This window comes from Egretta garzetta, unplaced genomic scaffold (assembly GCF_000687185.1).
Source record: "Egretta garzetta isolate BGI_Z169 unplaced genomic scaffold, ASM68718v1 scaffold151, whole genome shotgun sequence".
NCBI lineage: Eukaryota > Metazoa > Chordata > Aves > Pelecaniformes > Ardeidae > Egretta > Egretta garzetta.
In genome coordinates this window covers 1,977,240-1,993,060 of record NW_009258615.1, presented here as the reverse complement: position 1 = coordinate 1,993,060, position 15,821 = coordinate 1,977,240, and the positions used below count along the sequence as shown (strand labels likewise).

Below are 15,821 nucleotides of genomic sequence, written 5' to 3'. Positions count from 1 at the left end.
CTGGTTTCAGATCAACAAAAGTGTTACCAAGGTTGATCTTCTGTCATTTGCTAATGACTTAGAAGCAAGAGCAGACCAGCTGGTAAGTTTAATTCACTAATACAATAATACATAAAATGTATTGTATATACACTATGTAAGTATAAATTACACAGACAAGTATTTAGACTTCCTATGGAAGAATTCTTGTACTTAAACACAGTATGCATTGTCACATAGGCAAAAAAATTCAAGAACAATGTTACATGTATGCTGTATTTTATATACTGCTAAATATTGATTTTTATATGCTAACTGTTGTACAATTTCTGCTTTGGAAGTGTAATTTCTTAAATTCTACTGTTCGCTTAAGAAATGAGGGGAATACTCTGAGTATTTCCTGTTTACGTTTTAGGGTCCCAGTTGGAAGAAAAATTGGTTAGATCATGATGGAAAAGATGATTTGAATTAATTTGCTTTCAGTTAGTGAGCAGAAGATTTTGCAATTAGCAATAAAATTAATATTGTGGCAGTTCATAAGGGCTCTAATGAGAACCGGGGCTCTGCTGTGGAGGGAGAATGCACAAAAGAGATCCTGTCTGCTCTGAAGGGCTTTTTGAATGCAGACACATGGACAATGATCAGAGGGTATAGCTACAACATTGCCCACCAATGAATCTGCAGAATGACACAGCTGTGTTAACAGATAGTGAATATTCAGTTGGTATGTTTGTATGCATGTCAAGGTCACTTTATTTTCAAAATTAGAGTCACAGTTTGGACGCTAGATTGGACACTGGCCCAAGATTCATTCCTGCATTGCTATGTGGGAGAAAGAGTTATGCTGCACACGTACTACAATCGCTTCGATCACTAAGGGACATAAACAGCAGAGTGAGACCATGCTGTTTGGATGCTATTTATTATTTAGTGTAATCTATGAAATGTCTAAAAACTAAAAACCAACAAAAAAAAAAAAAGAGCAACAAACCAAACACCCCCCACTCCCTCCCAAAACAATATGACGTATTACAAAAGTTAGATTGTTTCAAAATCAATACTGGTTTCCAAGGATATTTTATAATCTCACTTTGTTATTAGTGATAGCTCTTAAAGTTTACAAGAGCAATCAATTAAAAAATAAACTAAAAAATTCTGGCTTGTCAGAGGAAGCATCCTGAACCTCCTCAGTGACCACAGCTGACCGCTTAAGTGAACACTTCGCAAGAAGCAACCACGTCTCTGAGCATTGGGGTCTGCCATCATTACACTTCCAAAACGGAGTTAGCAGTGTGTATTTAGTGTATATTCAGGGAGCCAAGTGATTTTGCCACCAAAAGGAAATGGAAAAGAAATGTATTTGTGCGAGTAAAATAAAATTTTACAGTATTTTGCAACAAGTATGAGCTCTATACAGGCATTTGGACTTGAAAATCAGGGCACAAACTCCTGTCTTCTGACTGAAAGGCGGGAGCTGCAAAAATGAAAAATACCCTTCACAGACACCTTTCCAAGTCTCTGGCGAAAATATTTAAACTTCTGTGTCCCTCAGAAGGCAGAGAGTGCCTCAGGCAGATATCCACAGTGCCCAAAACAAAAGCAAGTACCCATGACTGGGAAATGCTCATCCCAGCCGGGGTGCTGTGCTGCAGGGTTCTTGTGATGAAGTCTGGCTTATGGCGAGTGCGAGGGGAATGTGCTCGCTCGTCTGTATTTAAAATGACTTAGTGCACCATGTGAAAATTCTCTTCAGTTAAATCTGTGCTGATAATGTTATAGCCAGAAAAGCAGTATAATATATCTGTTTTGCTTGCTGAGGTTTGAATTATTATTATGGTGATTTTTTCCCCTCCTCATGTTGAGGAATTAAATGTGCCATATCCCATTGTTAGCGTCAGCTGTTCTGCAGTGGATGAGTAGAATGTGCAACTTTCATTGTTTTTTGCTTTGTCGAAAAGCTTTGAGACTACTGAACAATACTGCATAATTGTGTATTTTGCAGCCAAAAGGAGCACTGGAAAACGCCTTAAAAGGACACGCAAACAACATTCGAATGATTCATAACCAGCAAGTCGTTCCGCTAGAGCAAGCTATGGTAAAATATTAAAGCAATATTAAAATATATTTGTAGAAAATATGAATCTCTAAATCTCTTAAATACAGTTTAGAAAGCTGGACTTTTGCTATTATGTAAGCACAGACTGTATTTGCATTGTGTCACTGAAGAGTAGTCTCGTTAAAGTCTGTGTTTAATAGTTTTCCTACTTTATAATACTGCTACTTTATAATACTGTCTAAAATCATGAACAACTTCTTCCCCATTTTTTCTGTATCTGTGAAATATATGAATAAAAGAGGAAGCAGGGGAGAACTTTACCTTACTTTTACCTTTCTAACCCTAAATCACTCCTTTTTTTGCTTACCATTTGTTTTCAGTAATAAAAGCAGTTATCACTTTCACACTGTATTTCTTTGAGTAGCAATCACCAAACAGCATTGGAATTGGGAACACCTGACAGTGGTATTCAGAGCCAAAGAAGGATCTTTTTTATTGATGCTATAAAAGATGTGAAAAGGCCTGATTTTGCCAGGCACTGATTTTGTATGGTATCAAGCTGTGAATCCCATACATGCTAGGTGTTGCTTTTTCCTCTACATAACATGAAGGCTTTTAGTTTATCCTAGCATCTGATACAGTATTTCTGCCCCTATCAAAGCCCTCTTGTAGAAAAGCATTAGGTCTTCTGTTCCACTCTGATTCTATGCTGTTCTTTCCTAATTAACTCCTAATTATTCTCATCTCTTTTTCCTTTTACAAAACTGACTGTCAAGAAATATGTTAAAGCTAGGGTAAGTGCTTTTTCCCTTCTGAAATTGCACAATATAGAATTCTCTGGACACTTGGTTCTGATTTTAACTGTTCCCTTTTCCCTCCAAATAAATCTTACTCAGTTTATTGCTACTAACTTTAGTTAAATCTGAAGTCTTCCAGTACACAATTCATAACTACTTAGTGCTGTCGGTGAAATACTGATTCAGTGATTAAAACCACAATGTATTAGTTTTAATGCAACCATTGTTACTATATATAATGTGATATGTTGTATTAGAAAAAAAAAATCTATAAAAGATCAAAACATGCATATAAGGTTAAAACAGGTGGGCTCTTACCTGTAGTAATGACTTGAATTTTTTCCCTCTTCCTTTCTAATAGAGCACTTTAAATCAGAGCATTAGGTTACTGAAGAGGACGTCATCTGAACTTACAGTAAGCTTTTCTTTCTGGCAACAGGAACATTTTAATGTTTTTTAAATGTATCTGTCACATATGCAGGGCATATATTTTCAGTACAGCTTTTTCTATTTCTAGCTGTTCCATTATTGGAAGAGATTGTAATGCATTGAGGTAGTAACAGGGGTTTAGACACCTCTTCTGCACAGCTTTTTCTACCCTGGCTTTTCCTTCCTTATAGAGGAGAAAAAAAGAAAAAAAAAAGAAAAAAAAAAAAAGAATCTTTGAGATATTTCTTTGAAGTATGAATTGTAAACTTAATTGTCACGTGGTTAAAATAGACTTCAGTGCAGTTCCATATATTGTGTTTTTCATGTTCCTAAAAATGTAGTTGTTTTTTCTAGAAACAAAACGCAAAAATGCAACTGAGAAAAGAGAGCTTTGTGATTCACTTCCTTAAGCCACCTCTTGTCCAACATCCAGCTCGCACCAGGGCCTGTTCCTTTAACATTGTACTCGTTACCTTCCTGCTTCTGCAGCATCAGCCTGGCTGTGGGAACCTGGATCTGTACAGAGGCTTCCCCAGGGCAGCCCACCTTTTAAGTAGCAGCTAGTGCCTGCCCCACAATGAGACCAGCTGCCTTCACACTTTGCCAGGCTCAGGAGAATGAGCAAACAGGATGGTTACCTTCCTGGCAGCAAAGCTTTCTGTCCCCACCAGGCTGCCTTGGCTCTCGTAGCAAGAATCCAGCCACACTAGCTAGCACTTAAGAATCATAGTCACAACAGCTTGTTGGGCCATACCTATCTCAGTTCTTCCCATTAAGGTTTTCACCCATCCACAGCAGCAGACCAGCTAGATTTCTTTTAGAATCTGTGATTTGAACCTGGATGGGGAGGTAAGAAGCCATGAAATAAGGTGTTGATATGAAAACGATGATGTTCAGCCCGTAAGTATATTTTAGAAACATCTCTACAGTTTCAGGCTGTATGTATGTTATCATTTGTGCGTGTTCTTTGAGACGCTTTTTGAGGTTATACATACATTGAAGAAGTGTCTCAATAGTTTTTGATATTGATTAGCAGCATATTCTAGCTGTATAGAATCATACTCTAGTAATCAAGAGTTGTGATAGCATATGGCCCGGCCCACTGTTTTCTTCCTGTGCACTGTATGTCTAGTCGTGTACATACATACACTGATGAAAGTGTTTCTACACTTAAGGAAAGGAAGGAGAGTGGAAGAGAAAGCTGATCTAGTGTATAAATGAGTTACATAGGTTCCAGCAAAAGATACTGTTCATAATCACTGATACCTTCCTTTTTTAGTAGTGAGAGAATTTTGTCAGATGATCATGAATCCTTAGGCAGGCTCATGTTCTGTTTGGAATCTCATGTTTTGTCAGGTTTTGACAGGGCAGTGATGCTGGTTTATCAAGAGAATAGGTTCCTGACAATGGCTGTAAAGCCATTATAACAGGCTGAAAGGGATTTATTTATATGAAATGCCATCTCTTCCTCTCCAGGTTAAGGTGAAAAATGTCATTAGTGCTGTTAATGCTGCCCAGCTTCTCATAAATAACAACGCTTCTCTAGTTATTGTCCAGGTAAGCTTTATTTGATTAAAGTACATTAATTTCTGATGTCATGGATATAGAGGTTCACTTACTTCTGTTCACTTACTTCTGTCTGTTCCTAGGAGACAAAGAAGTACATGGATACCATAGTTGGCTACTTTGAGCAATACATTGAGTGGGTCAAGGAGTCGGTAAGTTGCATTTACTTCATTGAGAAAAGCTGCATTTAAAAAAAAATTAAAATGCTAAATAATAATAATAAAAATGTTACTTTGGTAGTATGGTTTATAGTTTAAGTTTGTAAGATATTTGTACTTACTGTGAAGGGGAAAATTTGTCTTCTATAAATAGTTTTGTTGTGTTCGAAGTAGAATAGAAGTGATGAATTGTGTTGATTGGAATAAAATGCATATTTAACAGAGTATCATTTTTCCAGGGCTAGCCTGGAATCTACCATTTGTGCTAATATTGCATGGAGTCTGACCGTGCTTAGTTCAGATCAATGTCATTAGCATCTTGTTTTATTTTTCTTTCTTCAGCTGCAGCCTCTGAGAAAGTAAGCTGATGTTTTAAAGATGTGCATGTTCAGTTGGTAGCATATCCCACTGGAATTTATTTTGAATTTGGATAGGGTGAGAGATAATTTAGTAAACAGTATTTGTAACTGTAAGAAAGTTGTGAGATTCTTACTTTATTCTGTTGGATACTTCAAACTGTATCTTTTTTTTAATCTGTCTTTCAGATTGCCATGGAGGTAGCAGCATGCAAGCCTATTGCCAATGTGATAGATACAGCAGTAGATATTTTTTTATGCAGCTATATAACTGATTCTGTGGTAAGAAATATTTTTTGTTACTCAGAATTGGGGCATCAAGTGGGAAATTCTTTGAACATAAATCTGCATTCAATTATTCTGGCTAGACTATTCTGAAGTATGATAATAAAGTATCACATCCAAAGTTATGCAAGGAAAAAATGTTCTGAACTGGATCAAGTCCAAAGCCAAACCAGTGCTGGACTTGTTTTAGATTCCCGTTTAATTCATGCTTCTATTAGCAAGAATTCTGTAAAATTAACTGTTCTTACTACATTTCTTCCAACTTGGATTTCAAAGTAAATACAGTGCTACTGGTTTGGAATAAAAATTCTGGAAACAGTGGGTTTCAGTTTGATTGCTTGATTCTGAATCACCTTGAAATGGAAAAACATAAAGATCTGAAGTTTCAGCTGTAATCATTTCTAAGTTAAAGGGAAGGGGCAAGGGCAGGAAGTGAGTGAGAAACACCAAGGAAAAACTTTCTCAAGGATCTTTCCTGGAATCTAGAAAACCCCAGTGAGGTTTTATCACTCGAGTTGTAGCAGAGAGATCTTGATTCATTCCTATACAGTGGAACTGTACTCTTTCATCTTGCCAAAAGAACTTGAAAAGAGGACAGTATGCATTAAAAATAGAATAAGAAACCACATTCCTGGAAACCACCTAAAACTTCTCTAACTAAAAAAACCTAAATAATAGCTTTATGGCACTTTTAGCCAGGTTCTAATCATACCAACAGTAAATGCATGCAATCAGTCAAAGCCAAAGCACTCTAACCTTGATAATGCTTAACCATGAAATGCTTAACCTTGATAATGCTTAAACACGAAAGCCTAACCTACCAGAATCATGTTGTACTCATTTATTATCTCATATGTTACAGAGCTTCTGCTCTTCTTTGTGTAGCCACTAACCATCTGGTGGGAGATGGACCACAATTTTCCTGATGATAGAACTTAGCTGAGTCACTTAAGTCAAAATGCCTCCAGCCAATACAAATCAAATTTGAAAAAAATCATCATTTTAACATCTGGTGATAACTCAGTTCAACTGTATGATAATGGAATTAGTTACACAAACAGGCTGCAACTAGCAAGTTAAAAAGTACCTTGAGAAAGTGCTGGAAACTCAGATTTTGACAAGAACTGTAAGACAGACAAATACTTTAAAATATCAAGGAAGGAAAAAGAAATAACGTAGCTCATAAATTCATGCTGAGACCCAAAATTACTTTCTAGCCCAAGGCTGACTATGTTGAAATAACTTCTTAGGGCACTATGGCTGTGTAGTTTTGAGCAACTTCAGACGTATTCCTGTTTGGTTACATTTGTAAGACAGTGGTGTTCTTACTTTGGTTCACATTGACAATGGAGAATGCTTAACGTGCCCTGTTCCACACTAGTATAAGGAGCCTCAGATAGTCTACAAGACCAGTGCCACTGATTTCTGCTGTGTTCTTCCAGTAGCAATGCTTAGAATATCAAGCAAGGTTTCAGTACTTTCCTGATAAATTTTCTCTGTGATCTTTTTTCCTGGATTTTGCTTTGTTTCAGAATACCTTCTGGTTTGGTTTGGGAGGCTCTTCAATATTTTTAATTCCTGCCATAATTTTTGCTGTGAAACTCTCCAAATACTATCGTAGAATGGATACAGAGGATGTATATGATGAGTAAGTATATACTCCTAAGTAAGCTAAATGACAAATGGATTGAAATGGTTTTTTTTCTAGTGTCTCCCATGAAGGTGCTATAATCCTTAAACTTCGTGTGCTGTCAGATTCGAACTGCATGTTCTTGTGAAATACTGCAGGTTTGGGTTGGTGCTTGCTAAGACCTTCATGTGGGTGGGCTTTGATTGCCTTGACTTGCCATGGTTCTGTGCAGATACTGCCAGCTCTGACTTTGAGAAACTTATCTCAGAATGAGGTCTTCAGAGCTTTGTGTACAGCATTTATATAAGTATCTTCCAAATGTGCAAGTGATTTAGCTTTGCTTAGTAACCTGTTAAGGTGAATTATGCCTGCTTTGTAATCTCCTTGAATTAATTATTTGCTTTCTTACTCTCTTAGTTATTCCTAACCAGTCTTTCCTTTTTCAATTGCAGTTCCTCTGTCTCAGGGACTTGGCATTTTACTTTATGATAACTGTTCTTACATATTTTCCCATCATTTATGTTTTTACTGTTTTCTTTTCTATTCTTCGTTTTGCTCATTGTTCAGTTAGCCTGTGCACTGCATTTCTCAAATTTCACACTGGTCATTTTTCATTACACATTCACAAGTCAGGAGAGCAGAAACAGGCACGTACAGCTATAATTACTCACTTCTTAGTGTCTAGTTAATTACTCCTCCTTTTCTCTGTTTTTTTAGTGTCGAAACTATACCCATGAAAACGTAAGACATTTTTTCTGGTATTTGTTAAAATTATTCTATTCAGGTGGGAGGGTTTATATTTTTATGTAACGTGTTACTTCAAAAGAGGTAACATGTTCTGTTTCACCAGACTTTATATTAGAGTATCCAACTCAGCAAGAATAGCAAAATAATTAGTTAATTTTTGGAGAATATAAATATAAAAATATTAAAAATGTAAAATTATAATTATGCCATAACTCCTGAATGTTACAAAGGAAAAGTTATCTTCTATTGTACAGACACAGTTTATCTTTGCATATAATACCATCATCCATGTACGTCTTAGAAGCCATACTGTACATAGTGCATCTTATAGTTAACATGGTCTTTCTTGGTGTATTTATTTTATTACAGTACAGAAAATGGTAATAATGGTTATCATAAAGAGCATTTATATGGTACACACAATCCTGTTTTTACAAGGTAAACCAAGTCTGAAACTGCATGCCTTCATGTGTTTGTACTTAATCTACTATATTAATCACCTATCCAATTTTCTGCACGTTTCACAGTGAATCACTTAATTCTCTATTTATGGGGGTTTTTTTGCATGATTACTGACTATAGCAGATGCTGTATGATTTATATTTCTCAAATATTCCTTATATAACAGTAGATATTGTAATAATTTCCAGCAACTTAACAAAGAAATTGCCTAAATTTGATCTTAAAAATCTAGGTAATTAAGTATTTATCTAGTGCAGTGGGTGGTCCTAAATTGTTAAACATATTAAAATACTCTGATAGCAGTTGAAAGTGATAGGATGGGATGCATTCTTACTCCTGAGTTGTTTTACTTTTTAGATGGTGAGGAGAAGAGCTTTTCCGGTGCAAAAGGCAGGTGATCCTGCAGAAAATATGAACAGAGAAAATGGGTGTTTCTGCATGGGTAGAAATAGTGTAACATCACAAAACAAGAAATTTGAGTTACGTTTAAAAAGGAGGAGATTTGGGTTCTTTTCTCTCTCTACAACTTTTGTGCTGTAAAACCTTAGCTAGTTGTGAGACTTTCAGTTTCTGTAGGGATAACATAGGATGTCACACAACTTCAGTATTTGGGTTTCCAAAATATCTGAGTTCCTTAAGGATCTAATTTATGATTGAAATCTGTAGCTCACTGTGCCTTAACTTGCAACTGCATGACTGAAAGTATAGGTTGATTATTGGCAGAAGTAAGGTATCACCATTCTTTCAGTAATGAGTAAATATCAAGAGAGCTCAAAGTTTGGAAGTCTTGCTGGATTTTATGGCTGTGTCAGTTGTCTATTATTGTTTATTAGAACAGTATTTTACAGTAATTGTTTACTGGCCAAATCTTGATTCCACATTTCCTTCTAAAGGAAGTATTTATCTATAACTATGTTTTTAGTGATATTTATGATCACAGTTGTCACGGTCTGTACTGCAACTTAGTGGCACTCCCTTAATTAACCTACACGGTGTTTAATTCAAAAGTACTCTCCATTGGCATATCTAAGGACTTTCAATATTTTACATAAGAGGAAACTAATAATTGCTCAGGCCTTAGAAGTCCCTTTCAGATCTTTGAATCTTTAATATGAATGTTAATACTCTTGAGGTTCATAGCATGTTTTCTGTGATACTTCAGTGATTGATGAATAGTTTAGTACAGTGTTCCTGAATAAGCTAAAAATTACTAACATAAAATCTTTTGAACAAAGGCCCACTAGTTCAGTCCCGACTTCCCCTTCCTAAATTTTAAGTTACTCAAAATGGGCTTCCATAATAAAATGTGAGGATTCAGTTTGAAGCAATGCTGTCTTCTGGTGTGCTGAGATAATTTGAAAAACTGCTAATTATACGAGATACAGTCTGGGATTCCCATAGTAATAGACTCTTGATTTTTGTTTTCATTTCAGCAAACTCTTAGCTTTTATGCTATCCTTGCTTTTTTTTTGTTTCCTACAAATTATTTTGGGAGATACTTTGAGAGATAGGACTTGGAGTAGATCTCCATACACCTGTGCTTCTGCAGGTGTAAAGAATCCCATAGGTTGGGGGGTTTTTTGTCCCTCAAAATCAGCTGGATCATTTTGCTGGAAAGAGATGCAAATATATTTCTTTATAAATGTAACATATGTAAATACAAGTATGAGATCTATATATAGGTATATTTATATAGATATCTCACACAGGTGTTTTTATATACATGTCGAAGATACAAATAACCTCAAATGCAGCCACCATTTTTGTGAGAGCAAAATTGGAGGCTGGATTAAGCTCTCAAAGGAGTGGTGTTGAATAGGTAATCCAAGCATTTCTTTCGATCATGAAACAAAGATAACCAGAAAGGTTGGTGGAGAAAAGCATGGATCTATTTCTTCTTGTTTGAAAAATTCTTGATTAAATGGGTAAAAATTTGAGAACAGTTTGTGCCAGTCTCACCGTAGTTAGACACGGTATTTCTGTTCCATTTGTGGGCAAAAGAAAATTATGGGTTTGGTTTGTGTTTTTTCTTGTATAGCTCTGTGGAACAGTGGTAACACACACTGGAGACCTTTAAGGGGTGAGTAATAAGCTTTTAAAGTCAATTCTAGGTCTATTAGTACTTCACTGGTTTTAAGAAGGCTGCTCTGCTTTCTGTAACATGAGTGCCGTAAGGTTTAAAAATAAGAAGTAAAACAATTATTGAACCATATTGATGTTCATATGAAAATCTATGCCTTCATTCTGCTTAAATTACCTTGTAATTCTGTCTTCATCAAATCTTCCTGAATTGTTTTTGTGATTATTTCCAGGCTATATAAATGAGACTCAAGATTCTTCTACGGAATTATATGATTATTCTTCCAAGGGTGTTGGCATTTGCATTCCTCTTCCAAATCCTGAGCCACTCATTTTATGTCACCCGTACTGTAAATCCCAAATGTACTATTGAATGTTATGCCATAAACTACTGTACAGAATATTTTGTGATCAGGGCACTGCCTCTCAAATACCACTGTTCAAGGCTTGAATTAAAATGGTTTTTGTTTTTTACTTTTTTACACTGGGCTTTCTACCTTACATCACAGTATATAAATTAATTAGATTAACAGCCTTTGCCTAGCAATCCTCTGAAAATTGGTCAAGTTCTTATCTTAAATTGTGGATTTGTGTTAAATACAGTACACACACGTTTACATAAAAATACATTTTGTATACAGAGATGTTTGTATATACATTTTTCTTAAAACTTACAAGTGTTTAGTTAAGACTTTAATATAGTGTAATACTCTTCACAAATGAATTTACCAGCATGATCAGTGTTGCTATTTGGTGCTCTTGAATGACCACTTTGGACTAAATTTGAAGTGTAGTGGGATCCAGTGTCTCCTTGTGTCTCTGAAAAGTTCAGTTGCAGTTTTGCTTTCTCCCTCTTTTTTTAATTATTTAATATCTAGTGGTTTTTGCAGTATAGACCTAAAAGGGACTTTTTGGAGAAGTTTGTTTTGAAACTCTTTGGGTGGGAGGGTTGGGAGTGTGCGTGATGCATAATATAGTGAAAAAGCTAAGCTTTTCTAGAGTTCAGTAGTACTCAAAAAGAGCATGAAAGATGACATACGTTGGTGATTTTTAGAATGCTTTGCTTTCTCTGTCTCCCTTTCCCTCATTCACACTCACTTCTGTAATGTCCGTAATAGTATCACTGTTAAGCTGTGGCTTTTTCATGGGCAGTGATACTATTTTTGCTAAATAATTTCAAAATAAGATTTCCAATATTGAAATTAAAATGTGTTTAGCAACTGGAGGTAATGTTTGTACTACTAGAGTTATTGCCTTGAATTTAGGCATACAGTTCCATTGCTGAATTACCTAACAGCAGAACTCAACAAGGGCAAAAATATCTATGTTCCTAATGTAAAACATTTCAGCGGGTAAAGTAATTGGGTATATTGGTCTAAAATAGTGTCTCTTCATATGTCAGTGTTGTTAACTTTGTTTCCAACAAGGTCTGTTGGCTTGAAGTAGGCATAATCCTATAAAGCAGTTGTATAATTTTAAAGAAATGCTGAAAAGTTATACCAGTCTTTAATCTGGAATAACCTTAAATTTTTCATTTTTAGGTCATAAGTGGAAACATTTCTAATTGACAGTATGTAGCATATGTGTATATGTAATGTTCAGAACTGCAGATTTTTAAAAGTTTCTATTTTTAATTTGAGAAAATGTTCCCAGTTCATTTAAATAAAAAAGAACTTCCTTAACTACCTGATGTTTGATTCTCAATTGTTTTGTTGTGTAGACCAGTCTCAGAAGAGTTGCACTGAGTTAAAATCTTATGAAAATGATTTTTTTTTTTTATCCTGATTAAAGATTTCTGCTATAGTTGACTTTAGCATAAGCAAAGTAAGAGACCGAGAATTGGAATAGGAAGGACTGAAAGAACATTGACTCTGGGTGAGGGAGCTTCAGATTTCCACAAAGGATGTGATTTATGCAAAGTTGGTAGGATTCGAGCTAAGGGGTTGTGAAGCATATCCACATACCCTGCAAGTGCTCAAGGTGTTACCACTTGCCTCTGTTGTTTCTGCAGCACTGACAGCAGAATTAAACATTTGCTAGTTCTTCAGCTTCAATAGTTCATCGCTGGCACCCTAGCTTAACTTGTAAAAGGACACTTGGTTTCCACTGATACAACAGACCATGAGCTGTTTTGTCTGAAGCATAGGCAGACAGAGGACACAAATGTGAGGTGGCAGTGAGACAAACACTTGGCAGTAACATATTAACTGTAATACGTAAATGTACCAGAGCTCTTGAGTCCAAGCTTTGGTATTTGTCCTTATCCTTGTTTTCCAATTTGTTTTCATGATTACACTTTAAAAACTTTCAGAACAAGAGATCTGAAACTGGTATAAAGTAATTAAGTAGTTTTGAACTCTTTAACAATTATTAGAACAAAAGAAACAAATGCCTTTAGTTTCTAATCCAGGAACTGTCAGTGCCGTTGTGCATGACCAAGTGTACATTACACATTTGTTTGTCAACTATTAAGAGGTCTTTGAGTGCTTGCAATAGGGATTTGAAATCCTTGAAATGTAGTGTGAGGCGGGCAACAAGATTTGTCTGGGTGGATGGATGACGAGTGAGAAGGCTTCCCAGAAAACAACAGAAGAGTGAATTGTACATCTTAAGTAGGCTTGTACCATTGCTGTTTCTCCTGAGACTTGACTGAGAGCCACACTCCTGTGCTTTGAAAGAGGCAGGAGGAACAAATGGCAAGAAGCTAGAAATGAGACCTCTGCTAAAAATGTTACTAAAATAACCTTAGAGAGGGGATGAAAAGAAAACAATGCTGTTCTCTCCGTCAAATGGTATTTAGTCATGGGGAATTTTGTGACCGGTTCACTGGAAGAACCAGGTTCAGGCTACCCAGAATGGCTGTTCCATGTGGCTCCATCTTCAAGCAGGCAGCTCTCAGACTAGCTGGGGTGCTGCAGCAGCTAGGGAGTCTATTGTCAAGTACTAGAGAAGCATTTTTTACAAATTTATCTTTGGTTCTGCTTCACTGTGTGTGTTAAATGAATGTTTTTGCATTGGTATTTTCTTTAGCAATACTTATTGAGTGGCTAGATACACAAAATGGTATTCTATTCCATTATGCATGGCCATTCTTAAACCCAGGGTTTCTAGCACCCCACAGTTATTCAAGCATACCTAAATAATATGATACCCCTTCCAGAAGCTGTTCAGGTCAGGCTGGGTGTAGCGTACGTGTCTTGGAAAGAAATGCCTAGTGGGGTCTTATTAGCCAGAAAAGTACCGTAGCTTGCAACAGCATGGGAGGGATTTTTACTCATGATCTCCTGAATGCCAAGGGAGTTACCATGATTTTCCATAGCTCTGCCTTTACTTACTGCAGCAGAAACTGCTAGTACTACAGGATTCTGCACTAAAATATTTCTGTTCTCTTGAATTTGCTTTGTGGCATTTTTATAGCTCATTTATTATGAACAGGAAAATATACATTAAAATAAAAAAGTGAAAGGTGCTAAAGCGCAAAGGTCTGTCTGACATGCTCTGGGGTCTATTCCCTGCTGCTGAGACCTATGATAAACAGTTCTGCTGTCTCACTCTGTTGACTGAAGGTAACCCATGGTGTGACAATGATGACAGAACTTCCAAATGTTTGGTTTATGTTTAGGCCTGTAATACCTGAATTTGCTAAAGCTTTATTCCTTATCTTGCTTAAATATTTCAAGTCTAAAGATCTCTCATGGCTCAAAGAATGTGAAGTTGATTCTTCCATACGTCCTCGCTGCATGGCATGTGCTAACAAATTAAAGTGCTAAAGTTGCATCCCTACTGTGCAAATCCACAGCAAACCTGTTCCACAAATCAGCCTTTATTAGTAGGACACATTTATAATCATCCAGATGTAGCTGCATAGATTGCTTTGGCATTTTTCTTTTTTTTTACTTCAGTATGGTCTTACAAGCTCTGGCATGAAGTTAGCCATAAAGCAGCTGGAGAATGGAAAAGATCTATTAAAAATCAAATATGACATGTTCATCCTGGGTAGGAATGTACTTCTCGGTTATACAACTGTCATTCTGTGTTTAACTGCATTTACAAGATTTGTTTTGTTACTTTCTTGGGAGTTCACAGGTTATTTGACACTCCCTCAGGCTATAAATTATGGGCACAAGCCTACTGAAGTGTGATTTATTATTTTATTAAAAAAAACCAAACCACCTTACATCCCACGTTTCACTGGAAAGAGGCTTCTTTGTGTACCAAGCCTTTAAATTGTGAGCAGCCACTTACTGCTTTCACTTTTTTGGATCGTGTTGCTCAAGGATCTCTGTCAACTCCTCTCACCATGAAGAGTTTTGCTCTTCTTTTCCTAGTAGTGATCTGTGGCGTGGGAGGACTGGGACAGAAGCTGAAGCCAAAGAAAAGAAGCAATGGTGAAGAAATCCATTTTCGGACTAAAACCAAAGATGTTTGCACAATGAGCATGAGTGGAGATGAGGAGATGAAACTTCGAATTGAATGCAAAAGCCAAGGCACGTCCTACTGGTGTGAATTCACTGGCAAGCCATTAGTCTGTCGTGCTTTCAGAAACAATCCAAAGATTTACTGGAACCAGATCGCTGTGGAACTTAGAAAGCTCCCGCACGCTTGCGAATCCACACAAGTGTTGAAGACCACCATGTGCCAAAAGGCTCCTACGGAGGCTCTCATGAGGCAAATAGCTGCTGGTATGGAGCCAGAAGATCTAGAAAACCAGGACCAATCAGTCCAGAAAACTTCCACTTCTATGAGAGGAGCAGGGAAAAGCTCTGTTAAGAAAATAGGCAAACCTCCAATGCTACCCTTTATAAAACCAACCCAACGTGGCCAAGGGTCTGAAAATGAAACAGAAGCAATGAAACTGGCACGGGAACATTGCTGGGAATCCCTGCATGGTTTCTGCTCCTACATTATTGGCATCTTTACAGGTTAAGGATTTGCTTCAGGTAAAACTCCCATCTTGAAGCGCAGCAGAATATACCTAAGAGTAATCCTGCTGCAGTTCTGTTTTATTTTGACCTTGGGGGGGTATGTGTGTGTCTCAGGGGTGTGGACAGGGAGGTTCGAGGCTCGCTCACTAAAATCTAATGCTGCAAAGCCTGTACTGTGGCTTCTGAGGGGCTGGGCAGCTTAAACTCCCACTGGCGGCTACTAGGTCAAGACTCCCTGACAGCCCCCTGTGAGACCTCTGCTATGTACCGAGATGTTTGTCCTATCTGTTACTAATCCTGTTGTATTTCAGTTCTAACTGTTTGAATTGGGTTTGTTTTCCGCCTTCTGTCA

At 36.9% G+C, this 15,821-nt stretch overlaps 2 protein-coding genes across 5 annotated transcripts in view; both read left to right on the top strand.

The window, feature by feature from the left end:
• Positions 1–10,522, top strand: part of PROM1 (prominin 1) — a 54,708-nt gene extending 44,186 nt beyond the window's left edge. For 2 of the 4 annotated variants that reach the window (XM_009648025.2, XM_009648024.2), the window contains 9 exons: positions 11–82; positions 1,982–2,074; positions 3,194–3,247; positions 4,738–4,818; positions 4,911–4,979; positions 5,531–5,623; positions 7,159–7,274; positions 8,373–8,441; positions 10,504–10,522. In XM_009648025.2, the coding sequence (XP_009646320.1) occupies positions 11–82; positions 1,982–2,074; positions 3,194–3,247; positions 4,738–4,818; positions 4,911–4,979; positions 5,531–5,623; positions 7,159–7,274; positions 8,373–8,441; positions 10,504–10,522 (666 nt within the window). The remainder of the gene's footprint in view (positions 1–10; positions 83–1,981; positions 2,075–3,193; positions 3,248–4,737; positions 4,819–4,910; positions 4,980–5,530; positions 5,624–7,158; positions 7,275–8,372; positions 8,442–10,503) is intronic. The other 2 variants (XM_035903478.1, XM_035903477.1) reach the window with 1 other exon arrangement.
• A 4,298-nt stretch (positions 10,523–14,820) lies between these two features.
• On the top strand, positions 14,821–15,471 carry FGFBP2 (fibroblast growth factor binding protein 2). Its single transcript, XM_035903507.1, has one exon. The coding sequence runs from the start codon at positions 14,845–14,847 to the stop codon at positions 15,469–15,471; it is 627 nt and encodes a 208-aa protein (XP_035759400.1). The 5' UTR covers positions 14,821–14,844.
• Positions 15,472–15,821: the final 350 nt, after the last annotated feature.